A 19734-nucleotide genomic window follows, 5' to 3' on the forward strand; every position below is an offset into this window, starting at 1 on the left:
TTATCCAAATATTTACAATACTTTCTCATAAAAAAAAATAGGGTTTTTGATGTATTTCCTTATCTCTTCCAGGCATTCCCTACCATTTTTTGATATTTTTTTGAAAATCATATAAATATTTATATCAAATTTAGGGATTTTATCACTTTGGGTCAAATTTCCCGAGATTATTTTTTTTTTTCCAAAGCTGATCTCTTGAATTTTAAATTTTATCATAAAATTTAAAATGCAAGAAGCCATTTACCAAAAAACTTTAAATCTGATATCTTATGATTTTATAAGAAGCCGTGTTCCAAAATTTATATCTCTATCTTTTGAGGCTTTTAATTTATGTGCATTTCTCTGTAGAAACTTAAATTTATTTTAGAGGAACTTCCGAGAGTGATTTCTTGAATTTTAAAAATGTTTGAAAAAACACTCAAACATGTGTCTAATAGTTTTTGAGAAGAAACTGTCTTCTAATTTTCACAGGCTTTAATTTCTTGGTTTTTCAATTATGAAGCATTCTCAACTTTATTTTAAAACACATCAGCTTGGTATTGAAATGAAACTTCTATTTTTAATCCTGCCTAGAAATTATATTAATATATATTTAAATATGTCCATCTAACTAAGACAAAAATAATTATTTGGTATTAACAAGAACCTGCTTCATAATTTTCTCTATTACTTTCTCTGTGTTTTCCTCGTTAACATTCCGAGAGATCATTGCTTTAATATTGTAACCTCTTCCAGAGTTCTCCAGTAATTTGTTGATTTCCTCCTGTTTCTTCTGGTTAAGTTCTTTTAGTAAATCAGCATCTCTTTTGGCGGTTTTTTGTATTGCTTTCGCTCGGTTTATTTTCTCCTCGCTCAGCTGCTGGGAAACCCTCTCTATGATTTCCTGTTTTTGTTTCAGTGACTCCAGATAAAATTTTTCCTGGAAAATACAAAACAAGGATTAATTTACTGTATTATATAAAATACAGCTTTAGTTTTCGTTCAATAAAACAGCATTCCTCAACAAATCCTTATGTGATTTTGTTTGAAAAAAGTCAATGCAACAATGTATATCAAACTTTAAATGAAATAAGAGCTTCTACTAACATAAGAACTTCCTTATTAAAATTCCTTAACAAATCCAAGTGAGTTATTTCCCCAATTTAATAAAAAATTTGACATGATAAAGCTTCAGGATAAGTTGCTAGGAAAGTTCTGGTTTTAAGTGAAAAAAACAGGAAAGCCTTCTTTAAAGACTGTTAAAACCTAGTGCAGATAACACCAAACCTAATTCATTAAGTCCCAATGGAAAATAATATGTAGGGACATGTATTAAAGCAGAATTTAATCCAAGCAATACTGTAAACATGGATGCTTTTCATATAATGTAGAAATATTACAGAAACATGCATTTTTATATTAAAGATTACACTTTTATAGCAGAACATATAAAATGTTATATAGTATTGTCCTTTATAGTCCTCTGACTAAAAAGTAAAATATATCTTGCTGGTAATAAAACAGTAAACTAGGAAACTTTGTCAGTGGGAATTCAGAAAGCCTGGGTTTCAACATCTGTGGTTTTAGTTTAATTGACTTACCTATGTCCTAAGGCCAAAAATTATTAAGTCAATTGTATTAAATTAAAATGAATACCTGATTAAACCTCTGTTGCAATTCCTCAATTTCTTTCTCCAACTTTTCCACTGCCTTAGGTTGAAAGCAGTCCTCGGGTACCATATTTGCCACATCGACACAATCTTTTGGTATCTCAAAAATATCTTGAATCTCCTCCTGCAAAAATTGACATTTCTATAACGTAATTTGTTTAATATGGTAATTACCAACGTTAAATTTCTTCAGATGCTCGGCAAGTTCGAGCCACAGTTCTTGATATTGTTTCCCTAATAATTCATTTACTTGATCTTTGTCCATATGGGCATGTTCCTCGTATACTTCGGCTATTTGGACCATTATGCATTTTATTTTAAGGTCTATGTACTCGACATCTAGAAAGTTTTTGGATGCATTAGAAAGATATCGAGTATTTAGGACAACTTACAATCAGTGTAAACCTGTGTAGAAGTACAACCGTAATAAAACATTTCGGTTAGTTCCCTTTTTAGTTGCTCTAATTTGCCGTTCATATTTATTTTTTTATAAGAAACGAGTAAACTTTATCTAAATAAAATTTACATGAAAAAACGAATTTTAAATTTAAAATTTGTAAACAAAAACAAAATTGACAAGCAACATGACGTTTGACTTGATTGACACACAGCTGATTTTGACGTTTGATTAGGCTAAAGTTAAGGTTAAACTTTACTGGTGTTTGAGCAATTTAAGACCCAACGATTATCCAAAACAAATTGTTTGTTTAGTAGAAAGTACATGGTCTATAGAAGATTATAAAACAAAAAAAAAATTGATGAAATATGTTTTGAACTATAAAATGAAAAAAACTTCTTACTAAATGACGTCATTTTCGAAACATTGCTATGCGAAAACTCTCCGATATGTCACTTTTTGACAAGGATATGCGACCGTGTTGCAATATCTGACAAAAGTCTATAAAGTTTAGTCGGCAATTATAAACAAATTAATGATAAATAACTCCATTGTAAAAGTATTACCAACCCACTATACTACTAGCAACATTTAAACGCAAAATTACTTATAACCATGAAATATTTCTATATATATATAAACCCTCCATTACTTCATAATAGATTTAAGGTAAGCTTCCTAAAAAGAAATTTAAAAATCGTTGGGTCGTAAATTGCTCAATCACCAATTTTTCTTTTCAAATTTTTAGTACACCTACCAATAATAGTAAATCAGATTATATATTTTAATTGGGCAAATGTAAACTTTAATTTTTATGGAAGACATAATCATACAATTTAGCAACAGCGGTAATATTTGGTCCTCTAGTTTCTCCTTTATGCCTTGTCATCTGTGGCAGGTGTCAAATGACAGATAAAGAAACGTCAAAGTTTTGTTTATCTTCTCTCAGATTACAGTTGATTTTCTTAAAAAAAACCTAATTTAGGTCGAGTCGAGAAAATTCTACTATAAACGCAAATTTAAATTTTACGTAAATCACGACACAAACTTTAAGCATTTCCATACAGAAAATCAAAATGTCAGAATCTGTGCCGTCGCCCCAGCATCCAGAACCCTCGACTTCCACAGTGACCCTGACCGAAACCGTAGACGAACAGGTATAAAGACAATTTATAAGGGCCCCAGAAACATAAATTCAAATCTTTTAAAAATCTAAACATTTTTTAGGATCATGCTGTTCCAAGGTTAACAGTGAAACTCAAAAAGCCCCGAACAGACCGAAAGGTCCAGTGGAGCACGGAAACAGTGGATAACGAACATTTAGGCAAAAAAAAATCAAAATGTACGTATGCAATAGTTTATTTTAAAAATCACTTCAAAAAAAACTCGGGTTTAGGTTGTTGTATCTTCAACAAACCTCGTAAGTTTGGAGAAAGCTCTTCGTCAGACTCGTCTGATGATGAGTGCGAACATTGTCAGGGGCATGTAGAGAAAAAAAAGAGGCATATGGATCATCAGGCTCAAAAGAGTGAAAATAGTGTGGATCCTCCTAATGGTTCCAGTCCAGGAGAGCCCGCCAAAGGGTTAATCGAGTAAGGTTTATTTTGCATACTTAATTTCTAAGGTAATTAAATTGAGAAGATTAAAGCAGTTATTTCTCTGTGATATAAAATGCTGTCACAATAATTTGTTCAGTGTCAGTCTAATTTACTATTATAAGGTATATAATATAATGAAATTATGTGTACTTGTGTTTATTTAACATTAAATTAATTTGTTGTTAATGTTATGACATAGTTTCGATCATAAAATTAAAAAAAAGCTTTTAATAAATTAATTGGGGTCAACACCCCTGGATAAATTAATATTATATTTGTGTTTTAGTACCCCCCAAACCCTAACATTGCATTTATTTAAATTTAAATTCATTTCATTTCTAAAGCACTATTTTTGAGGTATAGATGCAATAATGAACAAACATGTTTGGACTTTATCGGAGTATATTATACTTAAATTTAATTCACCTTCATATAACAGTAAATTTTTATATCCATGAATTCTTACGACATACGAAAATCTCTCCAAACAGCTCGGACGAAGGAGTGATTAAAAACAAAAACAAATAGTGGGAAAAGTCTAAATTATTTTTACAGCATTTAAAATTTCGATTCATTTTAGTGTCACATTTGTTATACTGAACAAAATTACAATTGTTTGAAAGACTATTTCTGACTGTGTTCTGGTTTTTGTCACTTTACTCCCTATGCTATAAAACTTGTTGATAAAGTTTGCAAAAACCGATCTATTATATTTTTGCAAACATTGTTCTGTTATTAAAATTTTGCAACACAACAATTTAACAAAAAAATAAGAGTACAATAATTAAATACGTGTGCCTTGACCCATGATCTGTGGAGATCGTAAGGAATATGCGAGCTTATGACAAGAGTACCTCCAAGTCAGTTTGGAATAACTGGCTACTGATTGAAAAATCTCATGATAAGAAAGTTTTCCAAAGATGTTAAATAATTTTCCAGGCTTCAGAGGTCATTTTAGAGAGTTTGTAATTGTACATCATACTGATATTCATAAAAATGTACTTGGCCTGACATGTCAAAGATATAAAAAAGATGTCTTTAAGAAGTCACTTTTGCGACCAATAACTTATAAACAAATGTCTTGAAATTACAAACCTTACTAAAAATCTTACTAGTTTTTTTAATTTACAACAGAATTACATATATTCTAAGCAAATCTATTTCCTAGACTTTTTCCTTTTTGTCGAATGCGTTGACATTCGGGAACCTTCGCGAGAAGCCTTTTCCGTAATCGAGGGGCTCCTTATTAAATCCTCTAGCATGCTCAGTCTATCAAACTCGACTTTTTCGAACGTTAAAAGCAAAACAGCTTCATAAAACTCGATAAAAGAGAGCCTATATTGCCACTGGCATGTCTTTATCGAACCGGACATAACTTGAGGGCAAATCTTGGCCAGGCATTGGATTATCTTTTTCCGTCCCAACTTGGAAAAAATGTAGAGACCTTGATAATGCGTTTGAGAACGTTCGTTCAATGTTCTTGTTTGGAGAGGTTCTAGAACCAAGAAATTTTTGGTAAAGTTGATTTATTTCAGTTATTAACCATACCGGCGTAGTAGGAAGGTTCATTGTTTAAAATGGTCACGTTGTAACCCTTAGGATCGATAGGCTCATAATGGTTTTCATTATGGATCAACTTGTAACACGGAATAGTTTGTTCCTGCTTCAGAGAAGTGCTCTTTATGAATTTTTCTATGGTATGTGGTTCTCCAATGTCCTTGTATAGCTTATACATGGCATCCACTGGTGCCAAATCTTTGAGGCTTCTCAAGCAATTACCTGAAATTTTATGACTTATACCCTTAAAGTTTAGCTGCAAAAAAAATGCCATTACCTTGGTATATTCCGGCATTCGGTAGAAGCTGATGGTCTAAGAAGTTCTTGAACATGTAATACATAAAGCCAGTAGAAGGGGTGTAGTACATGTGGTTTTCCGCGTTATACATGATACAAGCGATTCCGACGAGGGACTGCACGAATTGCCAAAAGTAAATCGGCTCCCAAGGACAATGGATGGTTTCCAGACAACTTGTTGGGTTATCGTATAAGACTTCGTCTATTTCTATTATTGATACGCCACCCTTATCTGTAACACCAATATCTCTGGAAAAAAAAACAAAAACCTGTAGTAATTCCAGATTTCCAGAAGCTTATTATTTATTATAGACAAGTAAAGATGTTCAGACAGAGATGGCGCCTGAAAAAGCTGCTTTTATTGATTCTAATAAGAAAAATTAAAAATCTCTACGGTCGTCGACGCACATAGGAGTATTTCATCAATCTGGGCGGTCAAAAGTCCGTTTTCCGAAATCGGGCCGGAAAAGATTTGATACATGTTTTTAGGTATCCAAGACTATAGTGCATCAATTTATTGTTTATGCCTTGTCAATGCTCTTAATTGTCACTTTAAGGTTAATAGTTTGTGAAGTCTATATCAAAGTGTTTAGAATGAAATAAATTTAATAATTTTTAATTTCAATTGTGTCGTACTTAGATTATTTTAAGAAAAGAAAAGTTATGGAGTCTAATAAAACAGGTAAGTACTTACAAACTGCATTTTTATTTTTTTACATTTATTGTATACTCTCTTTGGTATTCCATTTTTAAGATGATAACCTTTTAGTAATAAACATTTAAAAAAATATATATCAAAAATGATTAAGTCAAAGTGCCGGGCATTAATATTAATTTTTTGAATAGCCTACATAGGATGCTATTTACATTTTTCAGGGAGTCAGAAGGTGTTAATATAACAAAAATCTGGAAGCATACGTCCTTAACTTTGGACCATTTTCTGATGAGGATGAAATAAAAGTAAAACGAAAAATTCGTCGGCTGAAGTCTGAAATTGTAGTATCAAAATGGAAAAAGTCACATACTATATGGGATAAATTCGAAAAGTATAACAAAGGATGGCTGAATGGAATCATTTCACTTCCTAAACCTCTGAGCTCGTCCTCTCAAAGAGTTGGCCGTCCAAAAACAAAATTCTATGATTCGAGTGAAAGAACCAAGAGAAGAGAAACGGAAACTTTGAGAAGAGACAATGACCTGGAAGAACTTACTTTTGCAACTCAAGTAAAATTAGGTAAGTGAGTAAACAAAATAAATTACTTTTAGACGATTCAATGCTAAAGGCCGGAAATGGCAGCAAATTTATCATTTAATGTTTTTTTTGCTAATCAAATTTATCATCTAAAAAATATAAAGATCATAATATTAACCAACTTAAAGAAAGTACCGTTCAAATTTTAAAAAAATACACACTTAAAAAATAAAAAAAGAATTAGGTTCCTATTCTTAATTTATAAAAGTTTAATTTAGCGCATCGTCTGCAGACCTAGTTATTCTTTGAAGGAAACTTAAAATCTCCTGCCGCAACCTGCTTCGGTCCAGCTCTGGCATTGGCACCTCCTGATCCTGCATGCCGTAAATAAACGTCATTAATGAACTGCGATTCATTTTCCTCAAAGCGGGTCTGAAATGCCTGTCAAATGTTATCATCATCTGCTGTTCGGTGTTGTTCGGTAACCCAATATATGCAGACCAGGTTTTTCTTTGTAGGACACTTAAAATTTCCTGCTGCAACCTACTTTGGTCCCACTCTAGCATTGGCACCTTCTGATCCTGCATTTCGTAAATAAATGCAATTAAAGTATCGTGACTTGACAAATATATTCAACATGTGCTGTTCGGTGCTGCTCCTTTCAGATATAACGTATCGGCAATTATCATTTGCAGCCATTTTCAAAATTGTATTTTCGGATTGAAATATTTATAATCACGGGATTATGACAACTAACTTTGTTTTTGACATATTTGTCAATATCGCAGAATACCTTGATTAATAACACATATTAACGATATAAGTGGATGGTAAATAAAGTCCAATGCAACGATATATTAGAATGGTCACCCGTCAAAACACCAGCATTCCACTTGCCAAACAATGTCATCCACCTTCTATTTACATTGTTTGAGAAGTAAAATGCTGGTGTTTTGACGGGTGACCATTCTAATCTATCGTTGCACTGGACTTTACATAGGTTTTTAAACCCAATTATTATCCGTTTTGTTGCTTTTCTTTTCTAGCTAATGAAGGGAAACGTGATGCTTCTCTCGTGCTGAAAGAAATCACTTCTACACCCAAACGAGCCACTGCCTATAAAAAAGCGTTCAATGCAAGTAAATCCAAAGAGAAGGTACAACTAACACCGCAACAAGCGTTATCAATATTCATCGAAGCAGACTTATCAAAGAGGCAGTACGAAATCATAAGAAGTGATAATCCATTTATGTATCCATGCTGCAGTAAGATCCAAGAAGTCAAAAAAGAGTGTTACCCCGACAAAGAATCTATTACTGTCACCGAAACTTTAGCAGACATTAAGCTTCAGAATTTTATGGATCACACTGTATCCAGATTACGAAGTAGTTAAAACGCTTGACGAAGAAGAAAGAAATGCCTTGGAATTCATATGTAAATGGGGATGCGATGGAGCGCAACAAGCGCAATTCAAACAAAAATTTGTATGTGACTCCGACACGGACGTCACTTGTCCCTTTACGGCTTATTTGTTCCTTAAATGGAAAAATACCATGGTAGAATCCCACTCCATAACGAGGATATCCTCGTTATTGCCGCCCTATCAGGCTGAGATTTATAAAAGAAACCGCAGATGTGACAAGAGAAGAAATATCATATATCAAAGATGCTTCAAAAAATTTGAACAAAACGAAAGTTCAAATGAAAGAAAATATTGCTTGCGAGGTATCGCATACAATGATGTTGAACACGGTCGATGGAAAGGTGAGTAAAAAAACAAAAATTGGAAATGTTTATTACTATTTTATGAATCGAACCCGAAACATGATTATTAGGTTTTATTGTTGTAGTTCTATCTACTAATTAAAAAAAAACATTTTAGGTGTGCAACTCTATGACAAGCGCATCATTTACAATGAGGTGCTTCATATGTGGCTTAACTTCAAAGGATTTTAACTGTATCCAAAAAAAGGGGACAGTTAATGTGGAAACTTTTGAGTTTGGTTTAACTATTCTTCATGCCCGAATACGATTTTTTTGAAGCTGTTTTACATTTGCCCTATAAACTACCAGTACAAAAGTGGCAGCTCAGAAGCGATGAAGAAAAAGAAAAAGTCAAACTCAGGAAACTCGCAATCCAAAGCGAATTTAAGTCAATGATGGGTCTCAGTGTAGATGTCCCAAAGGTAAATGTCGACAACATGAATGACGGCAATACTAGTAGACGATTTTATGCATACCACGAACTGTCTGCAGAAATTACTGGTATAGACGCGACATTTATCTATCGCCTGAAAATTATTCTGTAAGTTTTGTCGAGTGAGCATGAGGTGAATACGAAAAAATTTTCGGTTTTCGCTACAGAAACGGCAGAACTTTATATCCACTATATCCTTGGCATCCGATGACCCCCACGCTCCACAAAATACTTATCCATGGGCCTCGAGTGATAAGACATGCTTTGCTGCCAATCGGACAACTGTCTGAGGAGGCTGCTGAAGCCAGGAACAAATACATACGCCTCTATCGCCAAAACTTCGCAAGAAAATTTTCTCGACAAGAATGTAACGCGGAAATATTAAACAGGTGACTTATCTTTATTTAGTACTAATAATAACTGTTATGTACCGTCTTTTTTTACAGACTTCTTCTAAACTCGGATCCTGTAATGACGGGAATGAGACCGAGAAGAAGAAAGTTGTCAGAACCTTTCTCAAAAGACATCATATCAATGCTACAGTCGACTGTATTTAATTAGTATTGACTGTAGTATTATTTTGCAGTGTTTACTGTAGGTAGTATTGACTGTATTAATTGTCATCATGTTAGAAACATGATTACAAACCAAAAATAATTTTGGCCGCCCAGATTGATGAAATGTTCCTATGTGCGACGGTAGCATAAAAAAAGCCCCTTGCTCGAGATGCAAAAAAATAGTTTTTTTTTTTTGGAAGGACGTTTCTCATTTGGCATACTATACAATAATAAAATAAATATATTTACTTTTAAAAGAATCGGGTTTTCCTGTACTAATAGTGTAAACACCGCTAACTTTTGAAAACAGAACATTTCTAACATTTAAGTATCGCCAATAAAAAGCGCAAAATGACTTTTTACTATAGATTCTTACCTTTGAACTTATTCTAGAGTTACGTTTAAGCAGACGGGTATGGTCTAAGCTGCTATAGCTATTTAAACCATTTTCTACCTAGTCTCTAGTATACGTATGTTGGTTACCCTGACAAATTTCAAACCGTAGGGACAAAAACTTTTTTTGTTTACAAAAACAAAATAGAAACATATTTTTGCTGAAGGCATTATTTTTTGCTATTATCTCTTATAATATAGTAATACGTTTTGTGAATATTTTTTATTTAATTTCTGAGACCCAGATCTATGTATGTAATAGGAATTGTATAGGTCTGCAGAAATTATAGTACGCAAATGGAAAAAGCGACAAGTCGAGGACTTTTTAATATGTACTATATTTAATACTATGAATAGATTATTTAATACTATAATTTACGAAAGAACCACTTATTTCACACAAATTTTAAGCGCACTGTATAGTAGAGCAAAATTCAAATTAGGCGTCATAATCAAATTTTAAATTACCCGCCTTTATGACATCAGAAAGCTAAAACATCTTGTCGAACTTGCATTGTCTTATTTATTTAATGTAACACGACATTTCGGTTGGTAAATATGTCCAACCATTATCAAGTGTAAACTTCAGTTTATATTATTGCACTATAGTGTAAGTGCATTATAGTGTAAACTGAAGTTTACACTTGACAACGGTTGGAGATACTTACCAACCGAAACGTCGTGTTACATTAAATAAATAAGACAATGCAAGTTCGACAAGATGTTTTCACTGTACCATTGTCTACCACCTTCAAAAACATCAGAAAGCTATTTTCACTTCCGGTTAGTACTACTTCTCGACATTCAGTGTCAGTATGCACAAACTTAATAAATATATGTGGACTGCTAATACAAATGGCCACTATGACCAAAAATAACCACTGTCTGGGGGCCGCCATTTTTATAATGGTTGTGTCCTTTTCATTTTAAATAAAGTTAACCTTTCAGTACTAACGTGCGGACTGCGAGTCCGCATGGCCGAAAATTGGCCTGCATTTTCCGAAGAATTCCAAGTAGGCGGCTGTACGGCTCAGTACCTGTTGCGATTGGGGGCTCCAATTTAGTGTTAAGTGGTAAACAGAGTAGGGTGCTTCGTGTTGGAGTTAGGCTTTTATGCGGACTCTCACTCCGCACGTTAGTGTTTATGCTAATTTTTTAAGGTAACAATTTTTAATTAATTTCTGCTTTTTGCAAATTAATAAACCTAAATATTCGATTACAGTGGTTAATATGAATTACGAAAGGGAACAACAATATCTTGGCCAACTCTTCGATGAGGTTGCGACTGATGAGGAGTTATTTGATGACGACTTGAGTTTGCAGGATGATGATGAAGAGACTCAAGATCCTAACACGGATGATGAGCAAGATATTAATGACCCAAACAACATCTTGGATCTTCCAGATGAAATAATGAAAGAAGTGGAGCACGAAAAAGCTGCATATTACATTGGAAAAGATGGCCAAACCAAGTGGAGAAAGCATCCAGGAAATTCTCAGGTACGGATAAGCGCCCTAAATATTATTAAGTTTTTCCCTGGGGTAAAGGGAAATGCAAAAGGGTTAAAATTTGCCGCAGAGATCTGGAGTCTTTTTTTCACAAATGAAATGTTGCAAGTCATTGTTGATAATACAAATATCTACATTGGAATGTGCAATTGAAATCCAAACAACCGATCAGCAAGGCCCACAGACATCATTGAGTTGAAAGCGCTTATAGGATTGCTTTATATATGTTCGATGTCAAAAAATCGTCGGGTAAATGCCTCCGACTTATTTAGAACAAATGGAACATCCATGGAAATATTTCGTTTGACAATGTCTCGGGAAAAATTTAGATTTTTGTTGCAGTATATTCGTTTAAAAATATGACAAATTAGCACCGATCCGGGAGATCTTTGATTCATTCAATTCTAATTTGTCTAAATATTTTTGTGTTTCCGAGCTCACAAGAGTGGATGAAATGTTGGTGGCATTCCGAGGGAGATGCAGGTTTCGAGTATGTATGCCCAATAAACCTAACCGATATGGTATCAAAATATATTCTTTAGTGGACGCAAAATTGTTTTACACTGCGAACATAGAAATTTATGTTGGGCAACAACCGATTGGACCTTATAAAGTTCAAACTGATAATGTTTCCCTCCTTTCCCGTCTTTGTCACCCCATCTCAGGAAGCAGCAGAAACATTAATTTCTTTACCAGCATGGCTGTTGCTAACGCTCTTTCAACAAATCATAAACTCACGAATCTTGGTACTATTAGGAAAAATAAAAGAGAACTTCCTCTTGAATTTGTCAAACCTGCTAAACGACCCAACCAGACAAGCATGTTTGCATTTTAAGACGAAGCAACCATAGTATTGTATATTCCCAATAAAAATAAAAATGTGCTTATGTTGTCAACTATGCACCATAATGAAGACAAAATAGACCAAGAAACTGGAAAATCACAAATAATAGTTGATTACAATCAAACTAAAGGTGGGGTTGATACAGTGGACAAGATGTGTGCGGCCTATGATTGTGCCAGAGCTACTCGTCGCTGGCCAATGGTTATATTTTTCATGCAACTTAATATAGCTGGAATAAACTCCTTCGTTATTTTCAAGAGCAATTTAAAATATATAAATGATACACCTCGAAGAATATTACTGGAGAATCTTGGTATGCAGTTACTAGACGGACACAGACGACGAAGAGCTACTAATAATCGGATACCACGTAGACTACCATTAGATTTCTTCCATTAGACTTCGCCTTAGAGAAATTTTACATTTACCACTGCAGGAAGAGTTACCCAAACCAGAAAGCGCAAACATAAAACGACGCTGCTTTTATTGTGATAGAAAGAAAAATAGACCAACGAGATTTAGCTGTGCATACTGTAACAAACCTATTTGTTTGGAACATGCCGACTATATGTGTAGTGACTGTATGGCTGGTGAAAGTGACGAAGATTGACGATATTATTTTAGTCAGAGTTTAGGTTAATAGTTTTATTTTTGTTTTTTGAAATGTAATCATCTTTTGTTTATGTTGAAAGTTTGTTAGAAGTTCTGTTTTTGTTTTTGATAATGATTTATGTTTCGATTCTGTGATTCTTACAATTTAAAAATTGTTATTTTTTATTAAAGATTTTCTGGCCTTTTGGATTTCAATAATTTACCTTCAAAATGTGTAAATATATTTATATTTGATGTGTTTATATATTTCCACCAAGACTAATAGAGTTATACACGATTTTTGATAATTTTTCACTAAAAAAAAGATATGCGGAGAGTCCAACGTTAGTATTTATGTCACTTAAGTCCTCGTTAGTATCGGAAGGTTAATGATGTTGACGACGTTAACGTTTGACATTTGATTTTTCATGAACTTAAGCATCAGCGCTGCCAGGTCAAATCATATTACATCAAAATCATAGTTCAAAAATTAACGAAGGTGCCTTTAAAATGCCCTAAATTTATATCCTTAAACTATGACTGCAGGAAGATATTGCTCATGTTCTGGAGAGCGTTCCTCTAAGGAGTATAGTATAATATATTATATTAATTATTGTTATATTCCTTATGTTGCGAAACTAGTTTGCAGTAAATAGAAATTTTGACAAATTTATACCATTTTTTCTATACCTCTTCCCTGTCCATTCCAGTTGAGTTGTTATTTAAAACATTTATCTGTAGAGCTTTTCTTTCACTCTCTTCTAAATTACTATTTTCCCTTTTTAAAATTTCATTCAAATAACAAAACTTATTTTATACTGCAATATGTTGCGGTTAGCGGTTTTAAAGCATATTGTAAAAGTGAAATATATGTGCCAGAGATTACAATTGTTGAAATGGGTATAATAAAAACCATAACAGGATTTTAATAAACCTTTGTTTTTAATTGAAATTTAAATGAACACCATAATTTTTATGGTACTAGCGTTGATTTAATATTTGAGTTGACCAAATGTATTAGGTTTCATAAGATAAAATTTTAACGGGACAATAACACACATATTTTAAAGTGCACGAATCCCAAGTTAATTGACACTTATTATGTACATTTTTCTTGAGGTCCTAAGGGGAGCGTGTCATCCAAGTGGAAAGCCAAATAAAGCGGGAAACAGTGGAAGTCGTTGCCGATATATGAAGCAATGTCCGCGGTAGTTGTATTATGGTTGCTCAAGGCGTTTAGAAAAATTGATGCCCGTTGGTCGTAATATTAACGATGGTGGTAGTTAATTTGTCATCGATGGACATCAATTTTTGGCAAGTTAATGTTTTGTTTCATCAAATCAACTACTGCTAATCGTTGAATTATAGACGGCAGATTATTAACTTTTAATGTTTGCTGCTCTTAGATTTATGGACAAAGATCATTATTTTAAAGACAAAAAACGTAACTTAATGTTCTAGGTCGATAATTTAAGAAAAACGAAGTATATATTAACTAGCAAAATCATTAAAAGTTGATGTTTTGGAATAGTTGGCTAATGTTTTTAAAATCGTTGTGCCAATGGTCTCAGTTGTTATTCAATTATTAAGAATCGTTGTATTATGGACCAATTCATAATATTAATGTTCAAAAAATTGATGTTCGTTTATCGTTGATTTTACGTGCAGAAATTTTTTCAGTGTAAAGAAACCATTGCAGTGAGAACATTTCCATTTAGCCAAGTTTCCGTCCATATTTCGTAATTCATTGAAGCCCGTCGAAATAGAACGCACATTTAAGTGACCAACTTTTAATTGATGCATTATAAGACTACCTAACAATCCTTTCTTCTTCTCACAGAATAAATTTAGATTAAAACTTTTGATATTTCATAATAATTACGAAAAATAAAGAACCAAAAGCGTTTAAAAAGTCTAATAAAAAGTAAGCCTTATGCACTAAATAACTTAGGTATACCATACATTAAAATCACAATAGGAAAGTTCGTTCGGAAAAATTTTTTAAATAGTTTATTTTTTTCCCTTCTCAGCACCAGTTCCCGAACTTGAAGATGAATTCTTTCTTGCAGCAGCAATGTTGGGGGATTTGGGAGTATGATTATTATTAATTTGTTGGTATGTTTTTCCACTATTTAAGATTGTTCCCGAATTTACCTCAGGTCTTGTCGGAGAAGATTTAGGAGGAGGGTGATGGGTAGTTTTTTGTTCGTCAGACTTCGTACGAGGTTCCGGAGTTGCGGAAGCACTGTTATTTTTAAAAAGTTGGTTACAAAGATGATGATTGCTTGATTGCATTTGACTGGGATGAGCTACAGTCAGATCCTTATTTCCAAAAAAAAGTCAACATATATGTATAAAAAACGTAATGAGTGGATAAGAAAGAAAACCAATACGGTTAACGTTATAAAAATAGCAGCATCACTAAAATGGTCGGGCCATAACGAACGCATAACAGAAAATCGGTGAAATTCAGATATTGAAAAATGGCGCTTATAAGAAGGTAAAAGATTGAGATGCAAGCCACAGATGAGATGGAAAGATGACGTAGTCAGACAGTAGAAACAATTAGGAAAGGCCAATATTAAATTTTGGAAGCATAGCGATTAGATGAAAAGAAAAGAAAGAAAGATACCCCTTAAGGATTTCTGAAAAAAAAACATGTTTTTTTACCTATAGAGCTGCCACAAAAACATCCTGATCAATATAGGTTCGCACCTCAAAGCTTCATCGGGTTTCGCGCACATGGTTGCGTACATCTTGTAAATATTCCTTAACTGCGGTAAGTAGTTTATAATCAAATTCTTCACTTCGTTGACGTTCAGTAGACTCTGTTCGCTTGCTGATTTAATCGGATCTTCTTGCATTTCAAAGTCCATATTTGACGGTAAGTAATTTATGCATGAAGGGGATAGAAAGGAATCGTTTCGTCCGTCCGCCCTAAGAATATGTAAAATATTAACATTTATGACTAAAATTTAATTACCACATACATAATCTTAACCATACGTTCAATTTCAATAATGCTCATATCGTTACGGGTTTTTTTATTGCTGGTGTGTGTATAAGGTTTGCGAATGAACTCCTCGATAAAGTAATTTATATCGACCTCATGTATCACGTTATGGATAGGGATCTTTAATGGCGAATCGTTAACGGATTTTTGGTCCAACAGTTTGATGTATTGTTTCATATTTATGTTGGTGCCGCTTTTTGTAATGTTACTTAAGGATTTTGGGTCCAAATTTTTCATTGGTTCCTAAAATACCATATAGGACATCTCAACTTTCTGATAAACTATCCAAATCCTGACTGACTTAAGACGACTTTTAAGTAGAAAATTCCAAGTGTATGTATTTTCTTTTTAATTAAACAAGTCTAATATCAACACTCACCTTCTTTAAAAGAAGTTGTTGAGAAATAGTATTATATCTACTACTGGTGCTCTCTTTCAAATTGTCTCCATCGGAAAATCTCGAAAAATTCTCCTTCATATAAACAGAGGGCTTATCATCGGTGAACAACGGGTTTTTCTCCAATAACATCCCGTTTCCACACACCATGATTCCAGGACCGTCCTTCTTGTTATTAGACCAGGATCCAGCCAGTTTAGCACCGCTCTCATGACCGAAATTCATAATTCCTTAATTAAAAATCCTGTTTTAAATTTCTGAGTGATTTTAAGGGGGTCATACGTACCTATTCCTGATCTTTTGCCATTAGACCAAGTACCCTTATACCAATTGTAGTTAGTAAAAATAAAACTGTCATGGGGAATGACGTTCCAGATGTATTCACCATATCCGTATTGGTAGCCATCCTTCCATTCACCTGTGTAGTACTGAAATATGTTAAGAGTTGAATGAATCATAAGAGGTCTTGGATACAGTTCGGATATGGCTGTATACCACTTTTTTATATTTCCCAAGAACGTTTATGATTTTTATTACGCAACTCTATAAATTTTAGTTCTCCCTATTATTGTGTTGGTTAATTTCTAGATGCCTCTACTTACTTTAATACGAACTCCTACTTTTTTTAACTTTTACTCAATATTTTTTTGGTGTATTTCTAATTCATTGCGAATTTATAGTTGTCGTATGTAGCGAGCCAATTTACGTAATAAAAAATAAATAAGACGATTACGACTGTAACGGAGAAAGAACACGTATTGCTACTTTCCGGCATTAACCCCATCTCAGATCAAAGCATCATGATGAAGCTAGTGTTGCCGTATGTAGTAAGCCAATTTATGTATGAAAAATGGAATTTTTTAAATAATTTGTGTCGTAATAAAGGAATTTAATGCAATATAGTAAATAATTAAAAAAAACAGTATTTTTTCTATAGGTTTTGAGAATTGAAAAAAAAACTGAAAATCCCCTATATACCACTTCTTTTATTATGAACCGCTATATATTTTACTACGAACTTTTATGTATCTTTTTTGTTCCTGTTAGTTTCTAGCAGCCTCTTTCTATTTTTTACGAGCTCCTACTTCTTTTTACTTTTGCTCATTTGTTGGATGTGGAAACTATCCAAATTTTATTGCACATATTTGAATGATACTTATCGGATGTAAAGAAGGCAATTTTAAGATGATTACGCAACAATATATTTCCCAGAGATTTTTCAGAAGAAAATCTCTTAAGAAACATCCTGCTTATCTGGTAGGTTTTTACGAACTCCTATGTATTTTACTACGAACTCCTATATATCTTAATTCAGTTACTCAGTTTAATTTTTTCTTTCGCTTACATCATTATTATGCCACATCATACACCCTTGGCCACAAATCTTATCTTTCTCCCAGTTTCCCTGATATTTATCCCCATTCGGGTAGTATCTATAACCGCTTCCATGTTTCTGATTATTGAGCCAATCGCCTTCGTACCAGTTGTCCGTATTGTAAAAGCACCAGCCTTTACCTGAAACACAATTACATTTGAAAACTGCAATTTCCATATCTCTCCCAGTACCTGTTCTTTGGGAAAGCTTCCATTGTCCGTTAAACAATATTGGGGATGATTTAATATTCAGTTTGCCATGTCCATCAAAAAATCCCATGCGAAATTCTCCATCATACGTAGTCAGGTCAGGGAGAACCAGTCTGCCTTGCCCGTGAGCATATCCGTTTCTAAACTCTCCCTAAGAGAGCGATTATTAATGGAAAATAAATCTGTGCGATGCATTATTTACCTTATATAATGTTCCATCTGTCCAGTAATAAATACCTTTCCCATGCATAATTAAATCATTCAGCTGCCCTTCGTATATGTTACCATTACGAAATGTAACTCTCCAACAGCACATGCACTGCGATAAGCAGCTTATGTTAGAGTTTACCTCCATTGAGTGACTAGATTGATTAGACTGATTACTTCTAGATGATTGTTTTTGAGAAAGCTCCTCTAAAATATGATGCCACATAATTCACGGTTTCACGAATATTTAACCTTTGAGGGAATACTCATCGAATCTCTTTGAATATTTGCATCAACAGATTAAACAGACGTCAACTTACTTACTCGAAGTGATGCTGCATCTTTCATCCACCAAAGAAGTATAACTGTCCAACATATTATCACTCAAAGACGGTTCAGTATCCAAAGAGCTCAGTGATTCCTCGAGCTCCTCCGCTGTAATCGATACTTTCTCGATCACTGTCGGCGAGTAAAATGAGTCAAAGAACATGTTGGTGATTTTTTCGCGATAGTTGACGCAACTCGCTTCCATCTCCTTCGGAATCTCTTCCTCTTTGATTGACGATATTTTGGCGAAAATCTTGGACTCGCGGTGCAACCGTGAAATCTTCGATGGACGTTTTGATATTTTGCTTGCTCGTCTTTCGTAAGGCGCGCCGGGACTGTTAGAACTTAGTTTGTCCATTTTCTTAAAAGTAATACTCTACGTTAAAATCTGATTGATTTTTATGATTGCAAAAGTGATTTGAGGTTATTGAGGTGTGTTCTGGAAGTTAGTAGGTTCTTAGGGTGGATCTCTTGTTAGAATCCAGTTAATAATTTTGCAGATATTGCGATTTTCAAATTATTTAGTAATTTTACTATGTATTTAAACCGATCACCGACGTGAACCATCTTTATGCCATTTTTATGCCAAAAATAGGGTCAACAGTCCATTATTTGGAATTCTACCGCATCTCACCTCTCTAATATGCTTTGAATCATCTTGAAATGTTAATTTTACTATGTAATTAATCGATCACAAACGTGAACTATCAATTCATTGCGATTAATTTTTTCTAGATTTAACAAAAGCGTTTTACAACCTCACTTGAATAATTATAGAACAAGGAGGATCTGCAATGAATTTACCAATAGTTGCCCTAGTGCAGTTTGTCAGGGTCGACTGTAATTGAATAAATTGTAAAACAAACACAGAACACTATTCAGAGTGTGTCAACCCTCTGAAGCACTCTTTATAGCTATTGGGGTGATTTAGGTTCGATTGGAAATTATTTGGATTTGGAACTTGGATATGTAGATGTGATTGGTGGTGTTAGGTTTGGTTTGGTTGATATACCTTTTTATGCATCACAGCGCCTTTGAGCCTGCATTCTTGACATTCCTTGTGAAAAATTAAGCCATTTCAGTTGGCGTGTTACATACATCGTATCTGTGATCTTCCATTCTATCCTGAGTTCAAAACGTCGGATGATGATCAATAATTTCATCTCTTAAATCTGTATCGCTATTTTGATTTCCATCAACATTTGGTTTTTCTTCTTCATATGTTTCTGAGCTGGTTTTATAGATTTATTTGTTTCTAGATTGCTATCAAAACTTTCCAACCACTAGTTGTTAATTTTTCTAGTAGCACTTAATGTCCCCTTTGTGTTCATCCATGTTCTGAAAACTCGGAGCCACTATTATCGTTGCTACCCTTTGGCGGTCTAACCAAAAAGTAACATCACAGTAATCGGAAAACATGGTTAA

At 33.7% G+C, this 19734-nt stretch overlaps 3 protein-coding genes and 1 long non-coding RNA gene across 4 annotated transcripts; 2 read left to right on the plus strand and 2 right to left on the minus strand.

The window, feature by feature from the left end:
* Positions 1–551: 551 nt before the first annotated feature.
* LOC126743848 (uncharacterized) lies at positions 552–2246 on the minus strand. Its single transcript, XM_050451081.1, has 4 exons — positions 2042–2246; positions 1828–1988; positions 1636–1773; positions 552–919 (listed from the first exon to the last, which is right to left on the minus strand). Exons 1-4 carry the CDS (start codon positions 2124–2126, stop codon positions 626–628), a joined length of 678 nt encoding a protein of 225 aa, XP_050307038.1. The 5' UTR covers positions 2127–2246; the 3' UTR covers positions 552–625.
* A 728-nt stretch (positions 2247–2974) lies between these two features.
* On the plus strand, positions 2975–3916 carry LOC126743796 (E3 ubiquitin-protein ligase PPP1R11-like). Its single transcript, XM_050451019.1, has 3 exons — positions 2975–3203; positions 3274–3388; positions 3443–3916. The coding sequence occupies exons 1-3, from the start codon at positions 3123–3125 to the stop codon at positions 3640–3642; spliced, it is 396 nt and encodes a 131-aa protein (XP_050306976.1). The 5' UTR covers positions 2975–3122; the 3' UTR covers positions 3643–3916.
* An 828-nt stretch (positions 3917–4744) lies between these two features.
* LOC126743995 (radial spoke head 10 homolog B-like) lies at positions 4745–18724 on the minus strand. Its single transcript, XM_050451297.1, has 11 exons — positions 18307–18724; positions 17978–18189; positions 17758–17926; positions 17537–17706; positions 16478–16619; positions 16174–16421; positions 15772–16037; positions 15452–15718; positions 5479–5747; positions 5193–5423; positions 4745–5139 (listed from the first exon to the last, which is right to left on the minus strand). The coding sequence occupies exons 1-11, from the start codon at positions 18665–18667 to the stop codon at positions 4802–4804; spliced, it is 2673 nt and encodes an 890-aa protein (XP_050307254.1). The 5' UTR covers positions 18668–18724; the 3' UTR covers positions 4745–4801.
* On the plus strand, positions 6278–9594 carry LOC126743996 (uncharacterized). The gene is made up of 5 exons (XR_007663036.1): positions 6278–6732; positions 7737–8454; positions 8573–8995; positions 9055–9276; positions 9334–9594. It is a non-coding gene; the product is annotated as an uncharacterized LOC126743996 (long non-coding RNA).
* Positions 18725–19734: the final 1010 nt, after the last annotated feature.

This window comes from Anthonomus grandis, chromosome 13 (assembly GCF_022605725.1).
Source record: "Anthonomus grandis grandis chromosome 13, icAntGran1.3, whole genome shotgun sequence".
NCBI classification, from domain to species: Eukaryota; Metazoa; Arthropoda; class Insecta; order Coleoptera; family Curculionidae; genus Anthonomus; species Anthonomus grandis.